Source organism: Ictidomys tridecemlineatus, chromosome 2 (genome assembly GCF_052094955.1).
Source record: "Ictidomys tridecemlineatus isolate mIctTri1 chromosome 2, mIctTri1.hap1, whole genome shotgun sequence".
NCBI lineage: Eukaryota > Metazoa > Chordata > Mammalia > Rodentia > Sciuridae > Ictidomys > Ictidomys tridecemlineatus.
Window position 1 is genome coordinate 173,728,359 of NC_135478.1, and position 21,619 is coordinate 173,749,977.

Sequence of the window (21,619 nt, forward strand, 5' to 3'; positions counted from 1 at the left end):
TTTAATAAACTTTTAGTCTATTTAAAGTCTTCTGATAGCTAAATAAAATCTTGAAAAATTATTCTTGTAAGGATTCCTGGAAGTGTGATGAAAAAGTGAAAGTTTGCCAATAGAAAGATTTATATAAAGATTTTAAAAAGAAATTTCACAGTTTCTTAAAAACACACCCTCATAAGTATAGCTATTAATGAGGTGTGATAAAGAAAAAAGTAAAGAAATGAATAAATATGTAATTCACAAAATGTTACATATTTATCTTTATTTTTCATTTTAATATAAACTTTATTTTAAAAGTTAATTTTTCAAAGCTTAAAATAGCAGTGTTTAGATGTGTGACTGCCAAGTGAATAATGTCAAGGGCAACGTGTACTAAGGTAAGAAATGGAAGACTAGCTTGCCTTAACGGTTCTGCCCAGATGTATAACAGGGCAAGTTCAATTTTTTTGAACATTTAACATGGAAATGACATCTCAAAATTCCTATTTCTTATGGAATAATTAGAAAAGTCACAGGCTTAAAACTATTTTGACTGTAAGCTCCTTGATGGGGGAGTCTCATCTTTGTAATCAGTTACTTGATTAAGTTATCAAATAGAAACCATTTTAATTCCTTGAAAAATATTCTAAATGTCATTAGGAATTATTTCAAAAAACTCATCAACAACCCTATAGAAAATGAGTGAAGGGCCAGATGCAGTGACGCAAGCCTGTAATACCAGCAGCTTGAGAGGCTGAGGCAGGAGGATCAAGAGTTCAAAGCCAGCCCCATCAAAAAAAAGCAAGGTGCTGAGACCCTGTCTCTAAATAAAATACAAAATAGGGCTGGGGATGTGGCTAAGTGGTTGAGTGCCTCTGAGTTCAAAACCCAGTAACACCCACCCCCTCCACACAAAAAAGAAAGAAAGAAAGAAAATAAGTGAAGGTTTGACAGTTATCAGAAAAGCACCAATATTTTCAGGAATTAAAATTTTTTAAAAAATTTAATTAGCATTAAGAGAACCAAATATATAAAAAAATATCTTTTGAGTATGTGAATATCCTAGTAAAGAAATAATAGTTTCCCCATTTTTTAAACTGGTACATTATAATTGTACCTAATGATGGGATTCCTGGTTACATTTTCATACATGCACACAATATATCAATATAATTTGGCCAATCACTTCCCAGCACATTTCCCCCTTCCTTTAATCTACTGATCTCTGATTTTCATGAAATTCCTCCCCTCCACCTTTCTTTTCCTTTTTTCTCTTATTTCCACATATGAGAGAAAACATATGATCCCTGACTTTTGAGTTTGGCTTATTTTATTTAACACAATGTTCTCAAGTTCCATCCATTTTTCTGCAAATGACATAACTTCATTTTTTTATGGCTGAATAAAACTCCATTGTGTGTACATACATTTTCTTTATCCATTCATCCACTGATGGACACCCAGGCAAGGTTTAAAAGAAGTAATCTTAAAAGTATGCAATCAGTTCAACAATGGCAGTATCTGTTTATAAATATGCAGTGGTAGATGATGCTGTTCAAATACACAAAAATAGGAAGTTGCAATCTTTCCAGCAAGCAATCTGAAAACTATCAAGTGATACTGTGTCTACATCTCTAGCCAGGGACTTTCCTGGCAAGCTCAAATCCACACAGTAGACATTCCCCTCAGATCTGTTGCTTCTTCTGTCACTTCCTCTACTATAATTTAGCCAATGTCCTATAAGAATCTAAACAACAATTTAGAATCTTTCCCTCACCTCCATCCACTCAGACATTAAGTCCAAAATTTTATATTTCTTTAATATCTCTGTTAAATGTATTTGTTACTTCTTCCCATTGCCACTGCTGTAGTTCAGCCTCGCTTCACATCTTATCTTAATGGAGAGAAGATGAAAATGGAGAAGATGCAAGTCAGGAGACATTTACAAGAGAACCACCTGACAGAATATCCAAAGAGGGTTAGGTCTGGGAAGAGAATCGGGTAGTTCTGATCATGTTCACTTTGAGGAACCTTGGAGTCCAAAGATATTCCAAGAACACATACATAATGGATGTGGGCAAAGTTCAAGGGCAGAAAAACAGATTGAATAGAACCTGGGGATATGCTGAAATAGACCCTCTCATGTCTTACTGCCTTCAAAAAGTCTTTCCATATCAATTCATTCCACAGTGATTGATCCTTCTACACCCACATATTCCATTTTATTGACATTTAACATTTCAAGTTTCTTGTTCCCAATCAAAGCTAAAGAATAGGAGCCTTCCCATGCTTTATGTCTGTGAATCCCTAAGGTATCTAGCACAATCCAGCACACAGGAGGTGCTCAAAACAAGAGTAGTTAAAGGGATAGATTCGATTTCAGTAGATTTAATAATTACAATCTCTCCTATCATAGTGCCCGGTTGTTGAGGGCTGAAATCAAGTCAAGTTGGTGCCTGGCAGTTTGCTAGGAGGAGTGGTTTGTAAGGCAATGCCACCGAGCCATTAAGTTGGTGGGGATTCCTTATTGGCTGATTGCTGTAACTGGATGATGCTAATTGAGTCAAGCTGTGTGTAATCAGTTAGGTATATATACTGCTGTTGTTCCATAATAAACCAGTTCCCGTTTGAACCTTCAAGTTGCTTGTCACCTCCGGGTTATTTGCCCAGCCCAGCCGGACTGCGGCACCTGGTGGGTGCAGTATAAATATCTGCATTAAGATTTACTGTCCCTCATTATTATTAAATTAAGATTTAATGTCCCTCATTATTCTTCACAAACTTCTTGATATCTCAGTTCTCATCAAATCTGACATGAAACTTAGATACAAACACCACTATTTATTACACATTTTGTAAGAAGTCCAACATAGTTTTATATATAACCAGGTTTAGTGAGAGATCATATTATCAACAAACCCACTTCATCTACTCACGTACAATATCGCCTCATCCGAACTACTTCTATAGAATCCCATATTGTCTCCCGTTTCACATGTTTACTGCCTTAGAGTTTCCCTGCATTGTCTGCACCGCCCCCCCCCCACTCCCCACCCCATGCCTCCCACTATGCCTTTTCTCTACCTCTTGGCTAAGTTAAGTCAAAGACTTAATGATTGACACCAGAATTATTCACAGGAAATGAAGAGAAGGGAGGAGTCAACTGACCCTTGGTGAAAAACAAAGAGCCAAAAAAGCTTAGGCAAAACAATATAATGTTTTGATTTGGGCTGATGGCATTAAGACAAAAATGATTTTATCACTTCCAAGTCCTAGAAAAGTTCAACATCTGACACATTGACAGTTGACAACTAAGGTCATTTATAAGTCAGTGCTACTTTACATAGCACATACAGACAGAAGTAGGAATCCTGATTTAGGGAATTTCAGTCTCTAACATGAGGCCCAGCAGAGTATAATTGACACAATCTCTTTCAGAAACTATTTGAGGGTCTCTATTAAAACTGAATATAAACCTAGACCATGAAAGTAACCCCATTTTGGGGGGGGTACTAAGGATTGAACTCAGGGGCACTCGACCACTGACCCACATCCCCAGCCCTATTTTGTATTTTATTTAGAGACAGGGTCTCACTGAGTTGTTTAGTGCATTGCTTTTGCCGAGGCTGGCTTTGAACTCGTGTTCCTCCTGCCTCAGCCTCCCAGGCCATTGGGATTAGCCATTGAGCCCAGCTGTAGTAACCCCATTTTGATGTACATACCCATGATAAATAAAATTTCAGTACAAAGCATGTGTAAGAATAGTAGGACACTACACAGGCAGTGAAAAAATAAACATTGCTGTATATCATGCTAATGATATTTTCATGGACACATGATGAGTAAAAGAAACCAACCAAAAGCATATGGTATGATTCCATTTATACAATGTTTAAGAAGAGGCAAACATATGGTAAGGTCACAACAGTGTTTATCTTTAATGGGATCAATGACTGAGAAGGGTCCCAGGGAGACCTCTGGGTTGCTGGAAATATAACTGGGAAATGGTGGGTAAAAAGATAAGTGCAAGAGATATTTAAATCCTTAACTGTCAAAGAACACAGAATTTGGAGAAGAATAAAATTCAGCACTGAACATAGTAGTGGGAAGCACATGTAAAAAATTCACCAAGCTGTACACTCACTGGCATGCTATGCATGTTATATACCTTGTTAAAAAAACTAAAATAGGAAATGGGATGAAATTATATTTTCAATGGAACAAGAAAAATGTGAAGTTCCAGGCCTCATAGCAGTGATAGTTGAGTTGGGGAGCAGGTGTCCAGCATTAGCCCACACAGTCCATCAATGGGAGTCATGAGGCTTAGTGTTGTAAGCATCACTCTGAACATTCATTCCGAAGAGTGAATTAACACAGTGTAGTTCCTGCCCTGTTGATTTTATTTCTCATTGTGATCATGTCAGTGAGGAATTCTAAATTTTCTGTGCAATATCTTATGATGAGAAGATATTTAAAACATCTGTTAATGAGTACCAAGCAACCACTACAGCCTACAAGTGCGGCAAGTTAGAGGTTGGAGAAACCCCTCTGAGCTGGGTACCCAGGCAGTTTCCTGGTGGATGTGGGAATTGAGCCTGATTCTGAAAGGCTAGGAACAGAGCAAGGGTTGCAAGTATGGTATATGCAAGAACTTCATTTCATGTTTTAGTTTGAGTGGTACAGTCTTTTAAGAGGCAATGTAACTAGGCAGATTTGTGGGTGACTATGATCTTATATCATATATTTGCAAGTCCACAGTGCAAGGCTAATTGTGTAAATAGCATAATAACAATAAATGTTCAACGAAGTTTGGTTATTTCAATGTAATGCCAAGCCTCTGAACCTTTGCAAATGGATTCCTGATAGCTTTCTTCCATTTGCCATCTGAACTCTTGTTATTCTGCAGATATATGTAGTATGTTTTTAGATGACTGAAGGAGAACAACCGTTTTAGTCAACATTTTTGTTGATGCAACCAAAGGACCTGACAAGAATAATTTTAAGGAGGAAAAGTTTGTTGGAGCTCAGAGTTTTATATTGGAGGTCTCAGGCCACCGACAGCTTGCTCCATTTCTTAGGGCTCAAGGTGAGGCAGGATTTCAAGGCAGAGGAGTATAGTGAAGGGAAGTGGCTCACATGTTGATCAGAAAGCAGAGAGAGCCTAGGCTCAGCTCACAAAATATATACTCCAAAGGCACGCCCCCCCACCCCCAGTGACCCACCTCCTCCAGCTTCAATTTACAAGCATGCAGTTACCACTCAGTTAATCCCTGCTAGGGGATTAATTCACTGATTGGGTAAAAGCTCTCATAACTCAATCATTTCACCTCTAGACCTTCTTGCATTGTCTCACACATGAGCTTTTGGTGGACTCCTAATATCTAAACTATAACAACAACTTTATACAAAGACGATTAAAAACTTTAAGATCCCCCATAAATCTTAAGAGAAATGTTGTTAGAATTAGAAAAACAAAGCTACAGGTGCCAATGCTCAAAAATGACTTCGTAGTTTGGGTTTTGTTTTGTTTTTTGGGGGTGCCAGGGATAGAAGCCAGGATCTCATGCATGCCAGGCAAGTTCCTCTACAACTGAGGAACACTCGAAGTCCCTTAGTGGTGTTTATTATGCAAAATAGTTGTCTGATGCTAATAATTTATTTTGTAAGATCTCAACAAGTTTGAGAAACAGTTCATATGCAGCAAAATTGCTAATGTTGATATTATGCATAAGAGTGGATAGACATTTCTTTGACACCATTATTGAAATCTCTTGTGTATCCATTTGCTCAGACTTATTATATCCAATGTTAAATAACTATACTTTGTTCATGCACGTGTATTGAAAGTATTTTGAAATACTTAATAAGTTGTTTGATTGAAGATAAACACACAGAAATTGTCCTAAATTCTCCTGTGGTTTTCATTTTTGGTTTTTTAAGCCAAAAATAAATCATCTTTTGTGATTCATTTTTGGCTTAAAAAACGTGATTATATAATTTTTACTCTTAGCATAAATTTGCTAGAAATGAATACGCTTAAGTTGTTGTGATTTTTTATTTCTTGTTATGATTTCTGCCTAATTTGGTCTTGAGATCTCTCTGCCGAGAGTAGCCATGAGCCACAACAGCCACTATTTGGAAGAGACCTGACCTGGGGAGCAAGATGTAGGGAGGAAGTTAGACATGGGTATTTCAGTTAAATGAGACAGTAATGAAGAGGTGAAACAAATACATGAAACAGAAGAAACGTATTACACATCCCAGAGAGTTTAGGGATGGTAATGGAGGGTTCCTGATAAGAAGTTTGGAGGAGCTCAACCAACATATAGGAGCAAATAAGAAAGGATCTATCTTGTGCCTTAATTAAAGTTCATGGGCCTTATCGCTTAGGTATTCCTGCAGGGGTTGTGAATTGTCTGGTTTAAAGAAAACACATGTGAATGGGGGAGGGGTTTACTTATAATGTTCTGGTGTTGACCATTAAGTTTTATCGTGGTTAGCAGCTGTGTGGACCAATGAGATGAGGAACAAGTGGGCTGTATCTCAACCACATGGGGAGGGGATGATTTATCTAGGTTATAAGGGACTGGATTTCAAACAACTTGTAACAGACTTGAAAATGGATGATCATAAGTACATTGTTAAAAACTCTTCGGGAGCAATGTTAAATTAATTTATGACAAAAGTTTAGCCTTGGTATTAACAGAATTATTAAGGATAGAAATTTTATTGCAAACTTGGACACATGATGTGTTTTAGCAGAAACAGAGAGCCATGATCATGTATAAGTGCATGGTTTTAAATATGTAAAAGTACACATAGAAATTGATATAAATTTGTGTAGATGCAAATATTCATGTACCTGTTTCTTACTCTGTCCACTTAGAGGGCCTAGAATCAATGACATACCAGCAGTAATGACCATAACCAGCATTAGGATATTAGTTTTTAAATATTATTCTTCACTAAAAGAAACTCTAGATTCTCCAAGAAATGGATGCTTTGAATGCTGGAGCAAAGAAGATACAAAAAGAGCCTAAAACACATTTTTGTACCAAAAAGTAAGGAATTGCACAAGGAATTATGACAGCAGTTTCAAAGGACAAATGAGCCTACCTGAAGACATGCATACTGGCCAAATCAGGAATAATTAAAGAATAAAAATGGATAATAGCAATAAGTGATTATAACCCACCAAATAAAATAAAAACCCATAAGTCTATATTGCTAAATAGTCAGATATGTAAATTGGAAAGTGAAAAAATTCTTCCTTAGAGTAGGAAGCTACCTAAAACAATTGTAGAAGGAGCCGAAGGTAGTGGCTTGCTTCTGTAGTCCCAGCACTTGGAAGGCTGGGGTGGAGGATCTCTCAACTGCAGGGTTTAAGACCAGCCCAGGAAACACACTGAGACCCCATCTTAATAATGACAACAAAACATTTGGGCTGGGGATGTGGCTCAGTGCTAGAATTCTTGCCTAATATGGATTTGATTCTCTGCACTGGGAAAAAAAATTCACCATTTGGCAAGAATCATCAATAGACACCAACCTAATAAGTAAAAAGATTTTGGGTAATATACATCCATAGTCTCAGATACCTCCCCATTAAGTGTTTATTAGTTTCAAACATAAAAATAATGGTAATAAATAGAGAAGAAATTTGGAAGTCACCACCTTAGCCAAGTGATCGAGGTTAACAAGAATAGTAATGGAACAAATCAACATCCTGTGTCTGCTATGAGATACAGGAGAAGAAAATAACATGTCTGATGATCCTGCCCAAAATACATACTCGAATCTGATGATGAAAACATCAGACAAATCTAAATTGAAAGAAATTCTACATAATAACTGTCCTCTACTGTTTAACAGTGTCAATGTTATGAACATTTAAAAAATTCTAAAGAGCTGTTCCAGATTAAAGGAGACTAAAGAGGAGACTATTGAATGCAGTGTCTAATATGGGAGTTTCTTTTGATATAAAGAACATATTGAGCTGGGCACAGTGGCATATGCCTGTAATCCCATAGGCTCAGGAGGCTGAGGCAGGAGGATCGTGAGTTCAAAGCCAGACTCAGCAAAAGCGAGGTACTAAGCAACTTAGTGAGACCCTGTCTCTAAATAAAATACAAAATAGGGCTGGGGATGTGGCTCAGTGGTTGGGTGCCCCTGAGTTCAATCCCCAGTACCCATGCCCCCCACCAGAAAAAAGAACATTGAGATCTATATAAGGTCTGTAGGTTAGATAACAGTATTGTAGCAATATTGATTTTTTTATATAATTGCACTATGGAAAAGAATGAACTTATTTTTAGAAAACACAATGGTGCATTTAGTTATAAAAGGGCACCTTCAAAGGGAGGGAAAATTGACACAGAAAGAAGGAAAAAAAAGGATAAAGTAAATGCAGTAAGATGTTAACATCCGGGGATTTGAATGAAAGGTACGTAGGAATTCTTTGTACTATCTTGCAATTTCTGTATGACTGAAATTATGTCAGAATAAGAGAACAAAAACTATAGAAAAAGTAAACAATTTAGTAATTTAGATCCTACACACACACACACACACACACACACACACACACACACACACACACCCCACTATTATTTTTAAAATTACCTTTTCATTGCATTTTATTCCCCTTTGGCTTTTGCTTCCTGGTTTTGAATAAACTGTGTTACTGCTTCAAGAATTCTTAAGCTTATTTTTACTGTGCTTGTAAATCTCTTGTCCTGTTGTTAAGGTTTAGATCTGAATTATGTTTATTAATTATGTTCATAAATTATGTTTATTAATTTGGTCTCCAATGCAACAGTATCCCCAAAAGTTTTGAAGGTTTGGTCCCCAATGCAGCAGTATTCAGAGGTAGGACTTTTAGGAATTGACTGTATCATCAGGGTGCTAACTCTATCAATGTATTAATCCATTGATGATTTCATAGCTGAATTGACTTTTAGAATGTGGGCCTACTTAAAGAAGTAGGTCACTGAGGGCATGCCTTTGAAAGGTAATTTTGTCCCTGGACCCTTTCTCTTTGTCTGCTTTCTGGCTACCATGAGGTGAGCAGCTCTATTCCACTATCCCTCCCCACTATGATACTATGCCTCTTTACAGGCCCATAGCCAACCATGAACTGAAACCCATAAAACTGAGCCAAAAAAAATCTTTATTCCTTTAAGTTGTGCATGTCAGGCATTTTGTCACAGTGACAGAAAGCTAATGCAAAATACTTAAAGTTAATAGTCAGGAATTCAGATGTCCTCTAAACAACTTCTTCTTCCTCTTATTTTTTTTTTTAATCATAACTCACAAGCATGACGAAGTAACAGTTCTCTATGTGTTCAGTTAATTTTTTTAAACTCAACTCTTCTCAAAAATGGGTATTTCCTTTCGCTTTACAAAAATCAGAAAATAAGAATATGTAATTGGTTATACCCGCATTTTTGCTTCTTTGCAGATAGGAAGCAGATGTCAGTGTTCTACTTCAGTAACTACATTTAATCAGGTTAATAATTTTCTATTATTTTATGACAAGAACTTTTATCTTCATTTCATGAAAGTAAATTTTATATATACAATCATTAAATATTTTTATTTCATGTATCAATCTAAAAAAATGTACTTAACCAACTGCATATATGAAAAATACTTTTTGTGCTTTAAAAATATCAGATCCTATACTACTGCACTAGTCCAGAACTATATGACAAGCTCTTCAGATGAAAAATCAGGACCCATTTTGTTTTAGAGAACTTCAAACTGTATATATTGTCTATAGGATATATGTAATAAAGAATTTTGATGAGAGGCTGAGAGAATAGCTCAATGTTGGAGCACTTGAATAGTGTACTGAAGATCCTAGGTTTAGTCTCCAGGACACAACACACACAAAAACAAAACAACAACAACAACAAAAAAAACCTTTTTTTTTTTTTACTTCATCTGAATTTTTAAGTAGATGATGATTCAGATTGTATTATAGTAATAATTATGCAAAGAGAATATACCTCATTCAGACAAATGAAAGCTGGACTTTCAGACAAATCCACGAACCGCTCATCTTGAATGTTAATTGTGGGCACTATGGCATAGGTGAGGTCTTTTTGAACTTTTTCATCCTCCTCTTCCTCTTCCTCTTCCTCTTCCTCTTCCTCTTCCTCTTCCTCTTCTTTTTCTGTGTCTGTGGAACTATCTCCCATTTTCTCAACTCTGAAATAAAATCATTCTATATTCAGTTATTTATAAGTTTCTTTACTTATTAAGTAAAATTAATGAAAAATAGTAAAATTAGCTAAACTCAAGTGGAACAAGCTTTTTTTAAACTTCATTTTAATTATATGAAGTAATGGAATAAGCTGGTCTTTAATGAAACTGCAAATCAGAAAAGCTAGCTATAATCTTGTTACTATAAAAGGCTGCTCTGTTACAAAGATTCTTTTTCTTTATTCTTTTTTTTTTCCTACAGTGCTAGAGATTGAACTCAGGGCTTTGAACATGCTAATACTCTACCACTGAGCTGTGCTCCCAACCTCAGATATGTCCTATTACTATAGTAAAATCCATAATTCTAATTTTTTAAAATCAGCTATTGTCACATTGATTGAAAAATAAAATATGTAACTAAAACACAAGCTCCATGGGGGAAGAAACTAGGTTTCTGAGTTTACTGAACACTCAGTTACTATTATTAAATGAATAAATAGATATAACCTTTACCCTTAAAACAGAATACAAAATTAATTCCAATTATTTTGAAAAAATATAAACCAATAGACAGGCTGAGATGTGGGAATGAGAACGTTGAGGCTAGGCAGAAACAGGCTCTAGAGCCATGTCTAGGGAAGGAAGGAAGAGAGCCAATCCCATTCAGCAATATTTGTACTGGTGGCAAGGCTGGTAGGTATCTGATGTCAGGCAGTAGACTCTCTGCTCCACATTTAAGCATAAAAACAAAAGGATTCCAATAAGAATGCAAGTCCATTCCAGCCTAGACATTCTTGAAACATGTTGGCAGGGACCTTTCCAGCTATCCCATTGGGTTACTTACATTTTACTTTCTGATACCACTATAATCACCCGTGCACACTTTTGTGGCCACCCTTAAAGTACTGTATTATAATCTATTATTATTTTTCATTTGTCTTTCTAAATGAATTATTTACAACAGAAATTATATTTATTTTTCCATGGAGCTTCAACACCTGGCAAATAACACACAGGAATGTGTGCAAAAAACACATTAATGGGACAAACAAGGTTGGCTACTCTTCCGATGACCAAATAATATTGCCAACTGCAAAAAATTTCCTTGATTTTTCAGAAATAAAATGCTAAACCAATGAAGTAACAATGATTTCTTCAATTTATTAGAAAGTTAGTCCAAAAGTAAAGTTTCAGAGGAGCAAAACTGAAGTTCTTGTGTGATTGCTGTGCTCAATTGCTATTGACAGCTTTGAAAATTTTCCTTCCCCAAATAATATTGGCAGGCTACTTACATAATTTGCAGGGCCCAGGGCAAAAAAGGAAATTTGGGGCTCCCTGATAAAAAGCAAGGGAAATGTAATATGAAAATTACCAAAATGTAAAATTTTCCTTTAAAAATATTACCCATGAAATGTAATAGGGGTGCTAGTGAGACACAACAACCCAAACTTACAAATCAGCAGAAAACACTTTTGGTGTCATAATTTTCTATAATAAAATGAATAATAATGATATTTTGATTAATCATAAGATTTTTCTGGCTCACTTTTCTGCAAATTCATTTAGTATTTCCCCATTAATACTTTGTGCAACTTCATTTTCAGTTGACCTAATTGAAAGTGATGTCAGTTGCTCTTGGGAAATACAAGATAACCAACAATTTTTGGCAATTTTTAATTTTGAAAAGACTTTTCCTTGCAGATGCATCTGTTGCTGGAATTATTAAGAGAATTTACAGGCTGTGACAGTATTTGGATAAATTTCTAAAAATCATTTCAAAATTCATAACACTTAGAGCTGTTAAGTCCCATAGAACAATTTTTCTAAAATACGAGTCAGTTTCATGTGTGAACTTCTTTTTAAAGGTAAATTTATTCAATATTCATTTTAAATTCAAAACCACCCTAAGATACCATTTCACTCCTGTAAGATTGGCAGCCATTACGAAGTCAAACAACAATAAGTGTTGGCGAGGATGTGAGGAAAAGGGCACACTTGTTCACTGCTGGTGGGACTGCAAAATGGTGAGGCCAATTTGGAAAGCAGTATGGAGATTCCTGGGAAAGCTGGGAATGGATCCACCATTTGACCCAGCTATTGCCCTTCTTGGACTATTCCCTGAGGACCTTAAAAGAGCACACTATACGGATACGGCCACATCAATGATTATAGCAGCACAATTCACAATAGCTAGACTGTGGAACCAACCTAGATGCCCTTCAATAGATGAGTGGATAAAAAAATTGTGGCAGCTATACACAATGGAGTATTATGCAGCACTAAGAAACGACAAAATCATAGAATTTGCAGGGAAATGGATGGCATTAGAGCAGATTATGCTAAGTGAAGCTAGCCAAGCCCTAAAAAACAAATGTCAAATGTCTTCTTTGATATAAAGAGAGCCACTAAGAATAGAACAGGAAGGAAGAGCATGAGGAAAAGACTAACAGTAAACTAAGACGAATGGGGGGAGAGAAAGGAAGAGAGAAGGGAAAACATATGGAAATGGTAGGAGACCTTCAGTGATACACAAAATAATAAGAGGTTATGAGGGGCAAGGGGGTGGGGGGAAAAAAAGGGGAGAGAATTGAACAACAGCAGAGAAGGTAGAGAGGGATGTTGGGAGGGGAGGGGAGGGGAGGGGGGATAGTAGGGGATAGGAAAGGTAGCAGAATACAACAGTCACTAATATGCCATTATGTAAAAATGTGAGTATGTAACAGAAGTGAGTCTGTATTATGTATTTGGGGAGTTCAAAACCCAATTGAGTCGAATGTATGAAAGATGATATGTCTTGAGCTCTGTAATGTTTTGAACAACCAATAAAAAAAAAAAAGGTAAATTTATTCAATATTCATTTTAATGTTTCCTGTGACATCCCATGTAACTTGTGGAGACTATGCAAGAATCTATATATGGCTTTATGCTTAGTATTTACACCAAAACGCTCCCTATGCATTCTATTGGTATATGTTCAATGACAAAGTAAAAATAAAATTCTTGGTTTAGTCAAAGCTTCACATGAAAAGTGTTTCTTTCTTTCTTTCTTTCTTTCTTTCTTTCTTTCTTTCTTTTGTCAAATGCAATGCCATTTAAATTTCATTTTTATTTCTAAGCATGGATACATGGATATTTGATTTGTAATGCTGTAGCCGTTTTCAAAACTGATGATTTTTAAACTATGATGAATTCTTAGGAACTCCCTGATATGCTTTATTGCATCCTCCATGTGTTTGCTTTTATTTTGTGATAATTTACTAAAAAATATTCTGCCTGAGTGCCAGCAGTTCCTGTCCTTAATGTGCAATGCCACATGGACAAGTTCTGGGAACCTGCCTCCCACGTTGGGTCCCAGAGCTGTCCTCATAAAAAGCATGAACATGATGGTTGGAGCTTCCCCTACTACTTCTGCTGACACTGCTGCCATTACTGTCATCATTGCCACTAATTTGGACCCAGCCATTTCCAGTTTTTTGCTATTATAAAAGTGTTGCAAAGTATATCTATTTCCCTTAAAATGCATTTTAAAGTCTCCTGGAACCTTGATAATTAAAATTAGCTTTGAAAGCCAAGGTTGAGGTAATCAAAGCACTGTACCTTTAAATATGGTACAGCTTACCTGGCCAACAAAATATGGTTACTATATTGAATTTGGAAAAATTTCTAAATTTGCTGAAGTTTTCAATTTCTATTGTCTTGAAACATTCTAAATATTTAGAACAGGTATAGCATTTCACATAGTGAAACAACTAAAAGACACTTTAACATGGTTCTGATAGACATTATCAGACAAACTTCAGCCCTTAGAATAAAATATTTAGGCATAAATTTAACCAAAGACTTGAAAGGGCTGTACATTGAGAACTATTTTTTAAAAACAGTGATGAAAGAAATTATGAAAACATAAATAAAAAGAAAGAAATCTCATGTTCATGGATCACAAGAATTAATAGTTAAAGTATCCACATTACCCAAAGTAATCTTCACATTCAGTGCAATCCCTGTCAAAATTCCAATGCACTTTTTCCAAAAAATAGAAGAAAAATCCTAAAATCCTTATGGAATCATAAAAAATCCTGACTAACCAAAGCAACCCTGAGCAAGAAGAAAAAAGCTGGAAGCATCATACTTCCTGATTTCAAATTACAGTACAAATCTACAGCAATCAAAATAATATGGTAGTGGCATTAAAAAATAGATCATAACTACTATAATGCACTTAGGCATAAATTTAAACATTTAAATATTAAAAACATTTTTAACATAGACCAATGGAACAGAACAAAGAGCTCAGAGATGAACCTATGTATATACAGGCAACCAATATTCAAGAAGGACACCAAGATTTCAAAATGACAAAGGAGAATCTCATCAATCAATTGTGTTGGGGAAACTGGATATCCATGTGCCAGAGAATAAAACTATACCATTATCTATACTATTAATAAAAATTAACTCAAATGTATTAAATGTTTTAAAGAATTGGAAAAAAACACAGAGGACAGCAGCAACAACAAAACAGATTAAATATTTAAGATCTGAAACTAGAGAGCTCCTAGAAGAGAACATAGGGGAAGAGTTCCTTGATGTTGGTCTTGGCAATGAGTTTTTGGATAGGACACCAAAGCACAAGCAACAACAGAAAAAATAAACAAGTGGAATTACATCAGACTAAAAAGTTTCTGCACCGCAAAGGAAATAACCAATAAAATGAAATGGCAACTTGTGAAATGAGAAAAGATTTGCAAACTATATATCCAATAAGGCATTAATATCCAAAATATGCCAGGAATTTATAAAACTGAACAGCAACACAGAGAAAAGCAAAAGCAAAATGTGATTGAAAAACTAGACAGAGGATCTGAACAGATATTTTTTCAAGATGTAGACATGGCCAATGGATACAAGAACAGATGCTCAACATCACAAGTTATTTTGGAAATGAAAACTACAATGAGTTATAGACTCACATTTATTAGGATGGCTACTTAATACAATACAAAAACAAAAGATAAGTATTGAAGATAATAGGAAAGAAAGAGGATTCTTGTACACTGTTGGTAGCAATGTAAATCGGTGAAGATGTTATGGAAAACAGTATGGAGGCGTCTCAAAAAAATTAAAAATGAAAGTGCTTTATTATCCAGAAATATTACTTCTTGGTACACAGCCAAAAGAATTGAAATAAAGATTTTAAAGATTTATCAGTATTCATGTTCAATGCAGTGCTATTCACAGTAGCCAAGTTATAGCATCAACTCAATGTCTTAACAGATGAGTAATAAAGAAAATGTGGTATTTTTCATAATGGAACACTATTCAACCTCTAAAAGAGGGGATTCTGGCATTTATAACATCATGCATAAAGCAGAGGTTATGTGAAGTCAAATACAAATACTATATCATCTCATGAGTGGAATCTAAAATGGTCACACTCATAGAATAGGATGGTGGTTGCCAGTACTTGTGACAGGGAGAAACTGAGAAGTGGTGGTTGAAGGGAATGGTTATGCAAGATAAATACATCCTGGAAATCAACTATTTATCATAGTGTCCATGGTTAACAATACTGTATAACTATACCTACAATAACAACAATAATAAAAAGGCCAGGAGGAAACCTTGGAAGATAATAAATGTACTCGTGTCATTGGTAATAATGATGGTTTCATGGGTCTATTCTTGTGCCCAAACTCATTGACGTGTGCCCATGAAATATGTACAGCTTAGTGTGTGTGTGGTACTGGAGACTGAACCCAGGATGCTCTACCACTGAGCCACATCCCCAGTCCTTTTTGTTTATTTTCTGACAGGATCTTACTAAGTTCCCAGACTGGCCTCAAATTTACAATCCTCCTGTTTCCGTCTCCCAAGTTGCTGGGATTACAGGCATGTGCATCCATATCTGGCTATGTATAGCTTTTCAATAAAAAATTAGAGCTTTATAGTTATACATAGTTGTTGGGTTTATGTACAACTTTTTATATGTCAATCATACTTCAGTAGAGTGGTTAAAAGAAAGAAAGAAGAAAGTAAAAGTGAGTGGGAAAGTAAGAAAACATAATAGAGACAAATATAAAAGTCTCTGTTAGACCTAAATCACTAATTAAGCTAATTAAATAATAGGAAGGAAAAGACTTAAGTGGATAACAAAGTTTAATGGGTAAAACAGAAAATATTCAAGGATTAGTTAAGATAGGATTGCAAAATCCATTGTGTTAATACTACCATGCTGCAGGCAATATGATTGACAGCTATGAATAAACCAACAGGACAAAAATACATTTTCAGGCTACAGTGATATAAACTAGAAAATTTTTATAAAATGCCTTGAATTCTTGATGTGGGAAAAACTACACAGCTATCAGGTGTAGTGATTCTAGAGACTTATATGTCCAGAATACATAAATCAATGAAGCAAATGTCTATTAAAGACCAAGAATCTACAAATATGCAAACAACTTATCATCTAAAGAAGAATCAAGGCAGGGAAATAATTAGTTTTGTCATACGAGTTAAGGTAAAATAAGCCCATAGAAAAAGCAATGTTCTTAGGCAGGTAGATAAAGCTAACAAACAACAACAAAAAACCAATCAGTTGCAGCCTGGAATTTAGACTTTCATCTGGGGGTCTTGGAAGCCATCACTTTTTTTTTTTTCAGAGAGGAGTTAACCTGTGTTGTAAAGATACTGGTGACACCAAGAGGAATGGGTTGGAAAGAATGTGAATCTGGAGGCAAGGAGACAGTGTAGAGGCTGGGAACCAACCACTGTGCTGTAAGAGAAAGATCCTGTGGTGAGTAAGACCAGACAAGGGCCCTGGCCTCAGGGAGCTTGCAGACTGCTGGAAATTAATCAAGAATCAGAAACATAAACTTCAAAAATTTATAACTGAAATAGGTGCCAGGAAGGTGTGGACTGGAGAGGCCAGTAGCCATGCAGGATGCACTTGCAGGGGCGCCACTGCTAGAAGACTCTAGGATGAGCTCCTGAGTTGAGACAATGCTGCAGGAGTCTGAAAAGAGGACATGGTCTGATAAGGCCTTCCAGAAAGTGGAGGACATGAACCAAGCTTCCACACACATGCTTTTTTTTTTTTTTTTAAGTTGGACACAATACCTTTATTTATTTATGTGGTGCTGAGGCAGGTGCTCTATCACCGAGCTATTGCCCCAGCCCACACACATGCTTTTGATACACACAGAAGTAAAAGGCCAGTGAAGGAGAAAGGGAGCTAACTATCAAGGTTTGGTCCCATCTAGCTCCCCTATTCTTCACACTTCATCTAGGGGTTAAATTAAAAGCCAAAGTAGGAAGCTTCCCACAGAATAATTAAGCAATAGGCATTACAGGGAAGGCCTTGTTTTGTAAGACACACCACTACTTCCTCTTCTTTAAAACTAAACCTGGACAATCATCATTTTGTTTTGATTTTGAACTCCAAAGATTTTTCTTGATAGTTTCGAGGAGTATGTACAAAAAACAAATAACACATGCTCCAGAAAACAGGTCAGGATACACAAACAATGTGACTTTCTTACGGTGAGATGGCAATGCTCCAAGGAAGATGTTGTAAGAAACCACAGTCTTTCGATATCACTTGTCGCTGGACAAGAACACATTTTGCTCATTTTAGAAACAACAAAGTATAATTTAAAAGTTAAATATGTTCTGTTTCTCTCCTATGTCTACATGCAACCTGATCATTCGTCATTGTAATTTAATTCTTCTAACTGCCCTGAAACAGAATTGCATGTGAATCCCAGCAGCCCACTTCTGTAGAAGGTTAGCTGCGTGACTGTTTCTACAGTGATTCAGAGTCAAACCTCTTGGAGGAAGGAAGAACTCTAGGACATTTCAATTTATTTATTTATTTATTTATTTTGTTTCAGTTTCCTAATATATTTTTAAAGACAGAAATGTTGGAACAGGATTTCAAAAAATGTTTAACAATGCATCTCAATCCTGTCAGTATATGGTTTGTGTTCTTATGTATATTTCTTATATAATATTAAAAGTCTCCATTGAAGGCCTATTTTAAGAGCACTCTGGCCCACAATATAATAGGCTTAGAATACTGGACAACCAATCTGACATGAGGCATGCCTCAGATCCACTCAATGGACAATAATAGCAGATACTACCAACTTGGCAGTCCTAAATGCAACAGATAAATGTACTGCATTTATTCATATCTAGATACTTTGTTCTAAGACTAATTCTTACTATAGGAAGACAAAATTAGGCTTGAAACATTTTTGAAGATATAGATACGTGTGTTAAAAAAGAGATGCTAAGAGGTTTTCTGAAAGATCTGATAAACCAAACCACAACTTCTTTTCTGTTCAAAAAAGAAAAGAAAAAAGGGAAGAAAATATACTCTCAAAAAAAATGGTTTTGTAAAAAGCAAAACTATTCAGGCACAGGTTAAAAAAAGAAAGAACGAAAACTCTAGCAGTAGGTATGTAGAGATAAAATTTGTCTCATTATTGAAATGTTCAAGTAACAATCTGGGTAAGACCACCTTTAATTAAATACACACACACACACACACACACACACACGAAAGGAAAACTCTGATAAGAAGCTCTAAGTGCACATATAGCCATTAAATGTTTACATATATTAAACAGTTCAATCCTAAATTATGTGCATGTACAACCAATGAGGAATCTGTTACTTGCCCACAACCATGGAGAACCCAAAGCTCTATAACAGGGTAAAGCCCCCTCCCTGGAAGGGAAGCATGCTCAGTGCACTCGATCCTGGTTCTTCTATGCACTATCCTCTTGCCTCCCTATGCCCTCTCCCACTGTGTTCCAAGCACAGATCCAAGAAAAGTTCACCTTCTTTTCAAAGGTTATGTATTTTTCCGTTTTTTTCTTTGAAACCTACATAGCCAAAACAAGCTCTGAATTAGTCATTTCTGAGTAGACATAACATATTGTTGGGTTATGACAGAGAAACACCATACATGTGGCAGAATTGTCATAGAAACAGATATGATTTTGTCTCTAACGTATATTCCTGATGACCCTTGTCAACATGAAGGCATCCCTGCCCAGTGGTGACCTGCTGTGTACCTATTAACAATATTATATAGCTCTTACAATTTAAACAAAGCTTTCCTTCATATTATTTCACATAATCCTAACAATAAACATATACCACAAGAATTATCTCCATTTTTTCAGAAAACTGAAATCAGAAAGGGTGAAGGATGTACCTGTACCCAAGATCATGCAACAATAAATAGAAGTATTTATTCAAACTATATCTCAAATCCCTAGCTTTTTTACATTCTATTACCTTTAAGACTCTCTCTCTTGGGTCTTAGCTAAAGAGCAAGGGTAAAGGCAGGCTGATGGAATCCAACACCTGACACTGAAACAGTACAGGGTTGGGACTCCTTTAGCAAAGCAAGCCAACATAGTGTAAGTCAATCAAATTCAAATTAATTCTGGTAGAGCAGTGATGATTAGGCAGCCAAGAGGTGGTTAAGAGTGAGCTGAGCAAAACAATGGACCATAGAGCTTGTTGCTATAGTTGCAAACAAAAGGAAAGGCTTCACATATACACAGTGTGGCAAGAAACACTGGTTTCATATCTGCAATAATTTACAGTCCTTCTGCAAGTCCCGTCAGGCTTCAGAAATTCAGAGTGCCTGAAAGGCCCTATCAGTTCCCTTAAAAGTTTCCACATAATTTAGTAGTGAGCAGAGGCTAAGAGTTCCAAATCCCGTAGGAGGTTTGGAATGCCCAAGTAGGTCTGCAGCTGACACTCTTCCAGGTCTGTGAAGCAGAGATTCTACAAGTTTGAGAGCAATTTAGAATCATCATGCTGTATAGGCCACTCCTCAATCTTGCTATGAAGATAACACATTTGAAAAACTCCACCATCCTTTTTGCTTGAATTTTTAAAAATAATACCAGAAAGTATACTTATAATGTTATAATAATAGTCTATATATCTTTTTTAGCAAGAAAAATGGATTTAATTATTTACATAACATGGGAGTTGACTAAGAAATATGATTCCTGGTGGTAGTTAGGATTTACATCTTATATACCATTTTAACAGGGCCTGTGCGGGGGCAAAAGGGCATTTTTGAGAGAACAAATCACTTTTAGGAAAAATCAGCGGACCTTTAGGAAGATAAATGGGATATCTCATAGTTTTCTCCTTTATTTTTAATTGATTCTTTTAGTTATACATAACATTAAGATTCATTTTGACATAATTATAAAAGCATGGAATATAATTTGCTCCAATTCAGTCCTCAGTACTTTCCTTTCTCTTCCCTCCTCTCTCCCACTGTTACTTTTCCTCTATACTGGGTTCTGCTATTTACTAATAATTTTTTTGTTGTTTATTTTTAGTTAGGGTCTTGTGGATATACATAATGGTGTGATTCACTGTGGTATATTTATATATGTACATAAGAAGATTAGGTCAGATTCGTTCCACTGTTCTTCCCTTATCATATCATCCCTCCTACCTCTCCCTGCATCCCCTTTGTCTACTCCACTGATCTTTCTTCTATTTTGATGGAATTTTCTAATTAAGAAATTACTTTGTAAACCTGTTCCTTCAGCTCCCCTTTTCTCTTCCTCATTACCTAGTTAGGAGGGATGTTATACCTAGATGGGTCTGTTTCCTTAGCAAAGAACTTCAGGAAATATGAATGATCACTGCTTCCCAGCTGCAGCAGCCAGGTTCTTCTCCAGGTTTCTTCCTTCTTCCACCTCCTCCTCTGACTTCATCTGAGAGTGGAATTAGTGGCTTTAACTTAGTCTACCAGGATGGCAGCATGGGGTAATAAAAATGACTATTTTGGGGGGGGTGGGGGGGTGAATACCAGGGACTGAACCCATGAGTATTTAACCACTGAGCCACATCCTCAGCCCTTTTTATTTTTTATTTTGAGACAGGGTCTCACTAAGTTGCTTAGGGTATTGCTAAATTGCTGAGGCTGTCTTTGAACTTGTGAACTTCCTGCCTCAGCCTTCCAAGTTGCTGGGATTACAGTCATGCACCACTGTTCATGCCCTGAAATGACTATTTTGAAGTTCAGTGATACAGCCTGCAAACTCATTTCTCCCCTTCCTGTGTGATCCTGGGCAAGATATTCATCCTCTGAATGGCTATTTCCTAAACCATAAGATGATTTAAGAGTTGTAAAGATTAAATGGGACAATGCACATGATGTCTCAGTGCAGAGCCCAGTTTATGGTCCTCAACAAAATGTTAGCTCCCTCTCACCACTGCCTCATTCTTTTGTTTCATATATAATGTTCTTTATCTTATTTTGATGGGGAACAAATAAACAGAAGTCAGTCTGGAGCTGGAACAAAGATTTCACTAATAGGTAAGCTAGAAATGATAATTGGTTCTCTCCAGTATAAATTTGTCCATTTGTCCTTGGAGGTCCTGATCT

The 21,619-nt window shown here is 36.1% G+C and overlaps 1 protein-coding gene across 1 annotated transcript in view; it reads right to left on the reverse strand.

The window, feature by feature from the left end:
- Nucleotides 1-21,619, reverse strand: part of Ccdc146 (coiled-coil domain containing 146) — a 131,790-nt gene that overhangs the window by 96,943 nt on the left and 13,228 nt on the right. Inside the window, exon 2 of the mRNA XM_021722447.3 lies at nt 9,987-10,188. Within this exon, the coding sequence (XP_021578122.2) occupies nt 9,987-10,178 (192 nt within the window). The 5' untranslated portion in view covers nt 10,179-10,188. The remainder of the gene's footprint in view (nt 1-9,986; nt 10,189-21,619) is intronic.